The 12,088-nt window shown below is 43.8% G+C and overlaps 1 protein-coding gene across 1 annotated transcript in view; it reads right to left on the reverse strand.

Annotated features, from left to right (window-relative positions):
- Positions 1-755: 755 nt before the first annotated feature.
- Positions 756-12,088, reverse strand: part of Asb7 (ankyrin repeat and SOCS box containing 7) — a 41,699-nt gene continuing 30,366 nt past the window's right edge. Inside the window, exon 6 of the mRNA XM_036200974.1 lies at positions 756-1,591. Coding sequence (XP_036056867.1) covers positions 1,452-1,591 — 140 coding nt within the window. The 3' untranslated portion in view covers positions 756-1,451. The remainder of the gene's footprint in view (positions 1,592-12,088) is intronic.

A 12,088-nucleotide genomic window follows, 5' to 3' on the forward strand; every position in this document is an offset into this window, starting at 1 on the left:
AGGAGAAGCCCTTACCTTGTAAACTTCGGATAGTAAATTTATTAACAGTTATAAATATTTAAAAGATTTGTCAGGGCACTAAGAATGATATGGGGCACTTGAAAAGGCTCTCCTCAAACTAACATAAAGACAGTGAAGCAGTGAGCATGTGTCTGAGGACACGTCCCTGATGCCTAGCGCCTACAGACCCTTCTCCCTTGCTACTGATCCTTCACCACACCTGGGTTTATCTTGTACACACATGCCCACTCAACCCAGAAAATAAAATATTTGTCTTGAAGAGCTTTACTGTACCTACCTTCAAAACAGACAGGAAATATTTAATTAGCATATTAGCAATTTGCCAGGATCACAAGAGTGCCCGTTAGAGATTTTACCCTTAAAATATGTATGTATACATATTACCAGGAAGGAAACAAAACAAAACAAAACAAACAAACAAAAAAACACCATGAAACCACCCCAAATTATTTAATCATTAAAATAAAATGGTTTAGCAAGAATGTGGGATTATCACCAGGATATGAAATTTGTTCCTTAAAGTGAAATAAAATGCAACGCTTAAAGTGGAATGGAGGTGACACACAGTGGGTCTGCAGTGGGAACAGAAGTGGTGGTTCCTGCTCTGAGGGGCACGAGGAAGCTGGCCGGCCGAGAGGGACTGAGAGACCAACCGAGAGACTATGCCAAGAGAGAGCCGCCCAAGAGGCGCGGTTTTTAAAAACAGAATACACTGGCTTTAAAAAGTGAATTCCTTTCCCCATTCATTTTGTTTTAAAAGCACAATTCAACAAGAGAGAGAGGAGTTGAAACACATTGTCTCAGGGTAGTGTCCTACAGTTTAAAAAAAAAATAATTTAAAAATAGCGCACACCAAAAGGAAGCAGAGGTACTGGGTTTTTTTCCCATTGGAAAGCTACATTAATTAGAAGGGAAAAAAAGAATTTTTAAACAGCTCATCTGTACTCGTTAAAAATGAATGAGGTGATAGCATTTCTGTAAGTTTCTTTGCAGGAAATTTTCCAGCGTCACCCAGGATCTACTAGGTGAGCCTGAGACCTCCAAACTTAACAATGTTCTACTGGTTTCTAGTACCTTGTTCACCAATGAAACCAGAGCTCAAGAGGGAGAGTTCTCCGCTTTGAACCTGCCTATGTTGGTACATTTAGGAAAAACAGTTTTTCTAAATGCAGTATTGTATAGAAAGGCTTGGACCTCACAGACTTGGACCAAGAAACCAAATTAAGACCTTCAAGCGTGGTGTGTGTGTTCATATATATATATAAAAATCCCTCCCCTAAAAGAAAACCAAACAAACAAAACCCTAAAAGTGTATACCTGCCTTCTGACTTCACAGCAAATCAGAAATTGCATAGGATATACTTTGTGCAAGGCCCAGAGCCTTTTAAGTGTCTGGAATAACTCTTAATCTTGCTCACAGTCCAGGTATATCAGATATCATCAAATTTGTGTTTTAAGTAGTCTTTCATGACCTTGGCAATTGGTAGTTCATCAAGCAGCTTCAGGTTTTGAAGGCCTATACACTGTCGAATTTTAATTCGGCACAGGTCCTGCAGGGTTCTGGGTTGTCCTAAAATGACAAAAAAAAAAAAAAAAAGAAAGAAAAGAAAAAAGAAAATGTTACAAAGTTCATGTGGTGTCTCATCCACTGGTCTTTTCCAAAACCTTTTACAAGATGGTAGCATAACAGTCTGAGTATGGAATGACCCTGTCAGGCACGTGATCAGAATGCTTTGTGCACTGTTTTGGCGAGTGTTATGGAAGCTCCAGGAGGTAGGACCTAGTTAGAGGCTACAAGTTACCTGGAGTGGGGCATTGGGAGTTTATTATCCCTGGATTGTGTCCTGTCTTGTTCCCCCTTCTCTATCTACTGTGACAGGAACAGCCTCCATGACTTCCTGCCCAAACACATGACAGCTGTCAACTGTGGACCGAGCCCTCCCAAACTGTAGTCCAAAAGAATCTCTCTTCAAACCGGGTGGAAGTGGTACACACCTTTAATCCCAGCACTCTGGAGGCAGATGCAGATGGATCTCTGTGAGTTGGAGGCCAGCCTGGGCTACAGAGTGAGATCCAGGACAGGCACCAAAATGACAATGAGAAACCCTGTCTCTAAAAACAAACAAACAAACAAACAAACAAAACCTCTCTTCTTCTAAGTGGCCTATGTCAGGTAACTGAGTCACTATGGATCAACAAGCAACTACCAGGTAAATGCCTCCATCTCTGCTTTACAAATAAGTCCTCAGGAGGAGAGATTTGAGTATACTGGCCGCTGTTGGGACAACCAATTGTAGCGTAGAATAATTCTAAGGACAGTCTTTTTGATTCCAAGCCTGGGTATCCTTCTACTATAAATTAAGGAATTGTGGGTCTGTCCTGATGAGACTCTAATACGAGGGTGAGTATCTGTGCGGAAATAGTTTCTCTGGGCCTCAGTCTCTTCACAAGAAAAGCACGGGCTGAATGTGATGCTCGCTAAGGTGGCCTGTTTCGACTCCAAGGCTGAGATGCTGGAGCCTCAACATAGCACCACCTCTATGGTGCTCTGCAATGATGTCTGCCTGCCTGGCCACTGTCACCAGGGCAGAGCAGACCCTGGATAAGGGATGAGGGCTGGGTGGTCCAGCAGCACAGGAGTTTGAAAGGCAGCTTAAGCTAGTCTGTATCTCTCGCTTACTTCATAATCCATACCCTGATCACTGGCAAGTAACCACTGTTGTCACTGACCAAAACAAAAGCGATGAGATCCAGTTCTGTTTCTCTCAACAACTTTGTTTTTATGCCTTAACAATACTGATCATACTGACCCAAGGAACACTTCTCTAACAACGCCTCAGTAGGTGTCTGGAGTCACACAGGACTAACATGTGAGAGGGCTATCCCGTATCCAATGCCTGCTGCTCCATGGACAGCAGAAGCTCCTGAATGTATGGAGTCCTGGAATCCTTTTACAAGTGGGGTAGACGAAGCAGCACTCCATTTTACTGCAGTCTCCGAGAGATTAAGTAACAACTTCTGAAGTCAAGGAGACAGCATATTTCAGTGGCTATCAAACACTTAGTCTCAAATCCCATTATGCTTTCAAAAATTACTGAGGATATGAAAGAACTTTTGATGTGGGCAGTATCGATGGCGATAACCACATCTGAAGCTACAACAGAAATTTTATAAATACATGTTAATTCATTTATTGCACATTAAAATGAACAACTTATGATGAAAACCCCATTTTCCAAAATGAAACAAAATGGTGAACAGGAAATAGCACCCGCCCACCCCCACCCCCACAGTCTGTCACGCTTTCCAATGCCCAGCTTTCTAGAGGATAGCTGAACATTTCTTGGGCACATTTGCATTTAGTCTGTTGAAACTAAAAAACACCACACCATATAGTCTCAGGAGAGCAGGGACGTGGAGAGGGCTGAGAGCTCCATGCTGCTGCTGTGAGATCACTCTGACCGCCCAAGGATGGTCTCGGACGTACCTGCATAAGCACCACTCTTCTGAGTACTTTATCTCTTGCTTGCATTGCTTTTAGAGTGCTGGTGCAAAAGTAGCTCACTCCTCCTCAGTGAAAAGAGCTCCATAAGACTTAGCCCTCCAGGTTGACACTGGTGCTCAGCAGGACAGCACTTCCCTAGTGAGTGCAAGGCTCCAGGTTCCATTCCCAGCATCCCAAAAGAGGAAGGGAAATAAGAGACTGAAGGCTTGGCTCCGCAAAGGCCTGGATGAACACACTGCTTTCCAAGAGTACCACCCTCGCAGTCTCCTAGGAGTCACTGCATGTGTACGCAGAAGGACACATGCAAGCAAGTGGCACACGCACATACTGGTCTGTCTCTAGACAGTTCACATGTCCTCTATTTTCCAGGCTGATGCAAAGCAGCCCTTCATCGAAAAGACATGGTCAGGTTCTTCATCACATTTTCATCTTAACTGAGTTCCCCTGACATTTGACCTTAAAGACAACACTCCATTATGTTATTTGTTTGCTCCATGCAGTGTTTCGGGAGCAGCTTGACTAGGGATTCTATTGCAAAATAGCTCACTCACTCAGTGGCTAGTGGGTTAGCGCTGTGGCCACTGGGAGCTCAGCCACCACCATCCGGGCCTGCACATTCTGGAATGCTCCTCAGTGAAGTCCTAGACCTAAGTATATTGGAATGTTTTTCTCAGTTTGTTATTTTTCTTTTTGCTTAAGCAACATGCCATGTACAACACCCTTTAATATTTTGGAAGAATATGGCCTTTTAAAGATATTTTAGTCATATGTAACTCCTGAGTACAGAACTGCCTTGAGTGATAAGGGCATATTGTGGTAGTTAAACTCAATAGTCCTGGAGGCAGAATACACAGGCTCCTGGCTCTACTACTCACCACCCACATGATCTAGGTATTTAGCCTGCTGCCTTAGTTTGCTCCTAATAGCACCCACCTCAAAGGTTTTATAAGAATTAAAAACATTCACTGTGACAAAGTGTTCAGAACAGTACAATGCAAACTGGAAACTCAATTCTAAAAGCATTAGTTAAGGGATATTTCTGCTCATTTTCAGGAAACTAGAAGGCCATCCTTGGAAGGTGGTCTTCATCTCCCTGGTATGAAGATGGTTAGAAGGGACAAGTAGTACCCACTAGCATGGAGGAGCTGGGCAACTGTGGAGTGTCCTCTAAGACATCGCCCATATGACCCCAAAGGGCTGGAGACGAGCCCCCTCTGCTCACACCAGGAAATAAACTGGAATCTCGCCTGCTTGTCAGCATGCAGATTCAACAGCAGGCTAAATACAGCGGGCAGAAGGGCAGCTCAGCATTACTGTTCTCCACAGACATCTTGGGAGTCTTTCTTCAGGGACAGCATCTTGGGACCAGAAGATTATGATAAAAGGTTGAGTTTTTATCTCTTGTTAACAGACCACATAAAAGCATTTCCTGAGCACCTACTACACACTTAGCAGTGCAGTGTCCAAAGAATAGAGGGACAAAAAAGAGAAGAGGAGCAGAGGGGAAGGAAGAAAAAGAATGGGGGTGAGGGTCAGCAGAAATGCTTATCCCACCCACCAGGCATCATGGGAAACGAGTAAGTGCTGCTCCACTGTGGGCTTGTAACAGGCAAGCTGGAGGGACAGCTCCTCACAGACTGTAATTTATGGAATTATAAACACCGGGGGATGCAGCAAGAACTACAAGGTGTTCAGACTAATGAAGCACAGTGGGCTTACACAAGAGTTCAAAGGGTTAACCTTGCCAGGCTGTGGAGAGGCCTGTCATTACTAATAACCAGGTTGGCACAGAATAGGAAATCTGCTTCTGAAGGGCCCAGTTTAGTGTAAATAAAAAGCCTGGGCAAGGGTATAACTTAGAAAATTAACTGTCCCAAAGCACCTCCCCTTGTGGCTTTTTATGAGGGAGACCTGATTTCTTTCTTGGGATCAAGGTATCTGGACCCGAGGCCTGGAAAGATGGCTGTCTTCTAGAGGACCTGATTCCAGCACCCATGTCGACTGCTCACAAACTATCTGTCACTCCAGTTCCAGAGGATCCGATCAATGCCTTCAGTCTCTGTGGACACCTGTGCCCATGTACATCAACACCCATACATAATTAAAAATAAATCTTTAAAACTTACTCATATTCATAAAGGTAGACAAAGACTCATGTTTCAACCAGTCAAAGGCAAACCACGAAGAGACGAGTCTTGGGCTTCTTTGTGGTGGCAGACAGTGACACAGAGGGGGGAGGGGAGGGAGCCCCTCCTTTGGATTGCTTCAGTCTGTCAATCCCTAAAGAACCTCTCCAACTCCATAAGCATCCAGAATGATCTCCTAATCTTTCTGTTTAATTGCTATTTTAAAATTCTACCATAAGCATACTTTTTTTTTTTTTTTAAAGACAGGGTCTCACTATCTAGCCCCAGCCAGCCTGGAACTTACTGTATGTATCAGGCTGGTCTACAATTCACAGAGATCCACTTGCCTTTGCCTTTCAAGTGCTAGGATTTCAAGTGCCACCATGTCTGGCCAATCATACATTAGTCTTTTGCTTCTGAAGTCTTCTCACCAGGACTAGGTAGAAAGTGGGGTAAACAACTCTTACTTTATAGGTCCAGTGGCAGGTTCTAGCTCCCTTAAAGTAACAACCACAGTATTCACTTACACTTCAAATAGACACAGTATCAGCTTTCTCACATAAGTCCACTGGTTACATTTCTCCTTGGGCAGCTGGGCACTCGTCCTCTGAATGAGACATCCCCCATAATTCTGAGCATACACATGCTTGTCTCCAGTTGGTGGTGCTCTTTAGGGTGGCTTAGGAGGTGTGGGCTTGCTGGAGGAAATACATCACTGGGGATGGGTTTGCAGAGTTTAAAGGCTCCTGCCGTTCCTAGTGTGCTCTCTCTGCCTGGCGCTCGTGGCTTCTGCCCCCATGCCTTTGCTCTGCCATCATGGACTTTCGTCCTCTGGAACCATAGCCCAAATAAACCCTTTCTTCTATAAATTGCCTTGGTCATGGTCTTTTGTCATTGTGACAGACAAGTTACAAAGTCAAGCAAAAATCATACATGATTTACTCACAAATGTCAAGACATCTATAGATGCCAACATTAAAAGTAGGGACTAAAAACACTACAAGAAGGTACAGAATAAGGTACTTTCTGGTTAGTTAGAATAAACTGATGTATTAAAAAGATGTTTGCTATGTCAAAGAACTTAAAAATCCGAATGCCAAGACTGTACTGTTGTTTTCTGAAACAGTTTTTAATAAGTTAGAAATAAAAACCCCTGTAAGAGTCTAATGCCGATGGTCTGGCAAAAAAACTCCAACTCATTAGGAAAAAACCCTAAAATCCTTGGTTAAAATGTGTTGCATGGATTTCTTCATAGAGAGAGTCACCCCACAAAGTAACAATGGAGGCACTGGGAAGGGGCACAGTAGGCCAGGGCTGTGGACACCCTCGTCATTTGGGGGGTAAATCAGCTCACAAATCCCTGTGCTGGATTTAGCTGAGAAAGTCACAGCCTGTTTCACTTCCTTAAAATTTAGAAAAACAGAGGAGCCTGTAGTTTTTAAAGGTTTGTTGCTTGTGTATGTTGGTGGTGCCAGGGATTGAGCCCAGGGCCTTACACACACTAAGCATGTACTCCAATGCAGGACCACTGAACCACACACCCCCTACACACACACACACACACACACACACACACACACACACACACACACACACACCCTCAGGTTTTTATTTTTTTCCCTTTTTTTTAAACTTTTAGTTTCAAATCTTATTTCTGTAAACATAGTACTTTAGTTTTTTTGTTTTTTAAGTAACATAGTACTTGACCATTACTGAAATCGAAACAAAAACATATTTCTGGTTCCTTCGATATTTATAAAATAGTATTTTTTTAAACATCTGTGATTACTGTTCCAGCAAGCAAATATCTTAAGTACTTGACAGATTAAGTCTCCTGTGAAAGAGTTTACACAACTCAATTCCCAGCTACTTCAACTTTTCCTTTTAGCATTATGAGCTATTCAATTCCTTAAAACACACAAATCAAAATCCACCAAAGCCTACCATTTATATAGCCCTGAATGCATACTGATTGGTGATTCTAGTCTTTGAATGGTGTTTCTGGAACACATGGCACTGCCTCAGCTCAGATAGCTCAGGATATTAAACATAAACTTAATAAACTCAACCAACCTAAGAATAGTCTAGCCCAGAGCTGAAGAATAAAAGATGTTGTACATAAGCGTGCTAGGAGCAGCCCACACCAGCAAGGTGGATGGTGGATTTACTTGAGGACCTGGCATTTCTGACATGCTCTATGCATGACCAGTCTCTGAAAACTGCCCCCAGGATCCAAGGAACTAAAATCCCCAACTGATAGGAACCATTTGTCCCAAGTCAGCAAAGCCACAATTTTCTAAGCAACGTCCAGGAGTAAGGGACCTCTCTAGATCCTGAGCCATAAACAGGCAAGCAGGAGGCAAGCTCTCAGCTTACCCACAGATTTTAACTTCAACCAAAAATACATTAAGGATTCTTCACATTCTAAAACACCAGGCTGATAGGGTGCCCCTAACAAACCCTGAATGTAAGGTTGGAAATATAGCTTGTGGCAGAATGATCGATTACCTAGTATGCCATGGCCTTGACTTTGATCCTTAGCACTGAAAATGTGGAAACTACACATTGCTTGGTTTCCACTTCTTTTTTTTCTTGTTTAAAAATAGCAGTGATCAGTTCATCAGCGAAATAATTTTTATGAAAACAAACAAAAATCGGTGTCATTTTCTGAAACAAGGAGGCTGTGCCCCCGTTTCTCCTTTCCTGCAAATGTCTCTTGATGTCTGCCTTCTGTCTATTCTTATTTCAGTCTATGTGATATCCTGACTAAAGGACCAAAGAAGTCTAGCTCAGCATTCTCAACCTGTGGGGTCATGACACAACCCTTTCACATGGGTCTCCTAAGACCATCAAAAACACAGAAATTTGCATTATGATCTGTAACAGTAACAAAATTACAGTTATGAAGTAGCAATGAACTAATTTTATCGTTGGAGGTCACCACAAGAGAAGCTGTATTAAAGGGTCACAGCATCAGGAAAGTGGAGAAAGACTGAGCTAGTTTCTTCACTCAGATATGTTACAAAGAAAGCAAGGAATACTTAGAATAGCCTTTTCCAGACAACCTGGGATACTCCATGAAACTCTCTTAAAATGGGATAAGGGACTTTTTTCTTTTTAATTTTGGTGTGTGTGTGTGTGTGTGTGTGTGTGTGTGTGTGTGTGTGTGTGTGTGTTGCATACATATGTAGGAGCATGTGTGTGTGGAGGCCAGCATTAAACACTATCTTCCTCAATTGCTCCCTCACTTTATTTTTTGAGACAGGGTCCCTCACAGAACCTGAAGCTCACCAACTGGCTGGAAGCTGGCCAGAAGGCCCCAGAGACCCTCCTGCCTTCATTCCCCCAGTGCTGGGGTTACAAAAACATGCTACCATGTCCAGCTTTGTATGTGGTGCTGGGTATTCAAATGATGTCTTCATGCCTCCTTGGCAAACACTACCAACTGAGCCATCTCCCCAGCCCTGACAGCTGTGATACAGAATCTGAAAACACACTGATGATGTTTGTACTTTTAGATTATAGTCCATTGGTATATCTTAACATTTTGGTGGACTGCTGGTGCACACCTTTAATCCCAGCACTCAGGAGGCAGAAGCAGGTGGATCTCTGAGTTTAAGGTCAGCCTGGGCTACAGAGTGAGTTCCAGGAAAGGCACAAAGCTATACAGAGAAACCCTGTCTTGAAATTTATTTTTTTTTTTTATTATTATTTTTTTTAGTGGACCATTTACCCATACACAGAGTAATGTAAACTAGTTATCAGAAATACATGGCATACTAGGATATGCTTGTCTTCAAATTGTTAGCCAATTTCATTATATGATACAAAAAAAAAAAAACAACCTACTTTTCTTTTCTTAATATTTCTACTGATCTCAGAAAAAAAAATCATTATATAATAGGACTTTCACAATGGTAAATACAAGTTTTCAAAACCACTCTTTTCAAAGCTTAAGATCTGCCTGGTCATCAATACAGTGGTCATTTCCAAGAAACTGCCTGCTAAGTGCCCATGATTAAATGGAATACTGTGACTGTCAGTCACTCTTTCAAGGAAAAAGGGATCTCCATGAAAAAAGCTACTGGTGCAGCTCAAACCAACCTGTCACTTCTCCTCCACTCAGCCATTTCCGTCTGCGCAGCATTTAAAAGGTATGTGCACAAAGGGACAAGGTTTAATTCAGTTATGTTTACTGCTTTGTCACAGACTTGGAAACGGGTTGGAATACTCATGACTGAAGTTGCCTGGCAATGAAGAAAACAGTCATTATCAGCACCACACAGCCAGGCAGTCTGTCTGTCATGCTAACCTGGAAGCAGTTTTCCTCCAGAGCTCATACATCCCCAGCCCCAAGGTCACCACAGTGTAAAGAGCAAGTGCTACAGCTATGCAACTGAACCTCATGGCCACCTAAGGCCATGGGAATAAAACAACAAATAAACAAAATCAGTTCTACACAATCCTCTTTCCCTGCCTCCTTCCCTCTCTCTCCTCCTCCCCTTCATCTCTTTTCCTTCCCTCCCTCCCTCCCTCCCTCCCTCCCTCCCTCCCTCCCTCCCTCCTTCTTTCCCAAGTAATAGAAAACCATTGCCTTTAAAAGTAGTAGGTGCTGGCAAGAGTTGGGTCCAGTTCCCCCCATTTTTCGAGGACGGTACCAAGCTCTGTGGGGTGGAGCTAGGGGCTGAAGCTCTTGCCCAAGGTAAGTAGGTTAAGTCATTTGTGGCACTCTGCACCACCCCATTTTGCTGGCTTAACAGCATGTGATATGGACACAGCTGAGGGTCTGTGATGACGAAGAGAAAGGAGCTTCTGACCCTGTGTGCGAAACCCTCCTCAGCTCAAAGAACCACAGCGAGGATGCTTTCACACTTCAAATGAAAAATAATGATAGAACCAGATGGCTGTCCCATTACAACCCTAGCATGTGTAGAGCTTAGACATCATCACTCCTGAGTTCTTGAAAGAAGACAAACTTGCACAACTTTAAAAACTAAGACGTAATTACCTTGGAGCTATCAAAAAGACTGAAGCTGCAGGCAAGCAGAGCACTTTTATCAAAAGCTCTGGAGATTAAGATAGACCCTGAGCACTGATTCTGACCCATGCTTACCTGAGCAGAAGCCAGCAGGCCCACAAACAGAAACACTGGAGACCATGGATGGTCAGAACATCAAGAGCCAGTCTGAGGAAGCCCTGCCAGGTCCTCAAGGTGAAGACCAATAAAGACCCTGATGGCTATGGCAGGGAAGGGTATGCACAACTGGCACCCCAAGCCGCTCCATAACTAAGGCTGCTCTCCAAAGGAAAAGGCTCACCCAGGGAACAGACCCTTCTCAGGCTTGGCCTTCCTCCCTTACATTACAGGACTGGAGGAAAAAGCCTACCTAAGGGAAAACACATGATGATTCCTGCCTGGGGACACAGGCCCACTTAAAAACCTGCAACTGAACCAGAAGATTAGAGGGGTGGCCTACCACCACACCTTACAACTACACCCACAGGTTCCAGTGCAGTAACAGTGGGCTATAGCCGACGGACTGAGGAAGAGTCAAGAGAGAGGGTGGGTGTGCAGTGAGGGAGAGACAAGAGCACTGGAGAACTCTGTGCATCCAGCTATCTGTAGTGATATCAACACAACCCCATGCCTAGCCAGATTATAGGAAGCCTTACATGAAGACTATTAGAAGTGGGGCATGCTGGCTCACACATATAACCCCAGCACTAGGAAGGCATAGGCAGAGGAATTCGTTGCAGGTTTGCAGACAGCCTGGTCTACACAGCAAGTCACAGACCAGGCAGAGCTATAAAGCCAAGATGGTCTCAAAAGGGACAAAACAGAAAAACAGGTGGTGGTAGGGGCATTCACTATCACCTGAGTTCTTGCTGTTCTCCACATCATGCCTAGCTTCAACTTAAAAATAGAAGTTACATAGCACGCTAGGCAGGATAAAGAGAAAAGCAGCCAGAGAGGCAGAGCTAGCGTCAGAACCAGACTTCGATGTGACACAGATGTTGTAATTACGGTAAGCCAGAGAACTTAGAGTAACTATGATTATTCATTTCAGCCTAACAAAAGCATTAGAGCGAGGGAAATCCTGACTGATGTTCTAATGAAGCAGCAGTTCTGCAGAGCTGAGTTCCCACACAGGGCAGATATGGATGTGATAAAATGAGTGAGGACCAGGAGGTCAGATGCCCCAGAAAAGTCCTGACTCCCCTGCCTGGCCCCAACTTTGACTCTGCTTTGTCTTCTGAACATGGCCCTCTCTTACCCAAGGGGACACATTCACAAGCAAAGGCCCCGAGGTAATTTTATCAACCAAATGCAGAGGCGGCCAGCCCCCTTCAGATACTGCACTCTAGCTGCTTTCCAGACTGTAAGCACAGACGACTGCAGGTCACCAGCTCTTTGTTTTGCTTTCTGGAGTCAGAT

The sequence above is a fragment of the Onychomys torridus genome, chromosome 1 (assembly GCF_903995425.1).
Source record: "Onychomys torridus chromosome 1, mOncTor1.1, whole genome shotgun sequence".
Classification (NCBI taxonomy): Eukaryota; Metazoa; Chordata; class Mammalia; order Rodentia; family Cricetidae; genus Onychomys; species Onychomys torridus.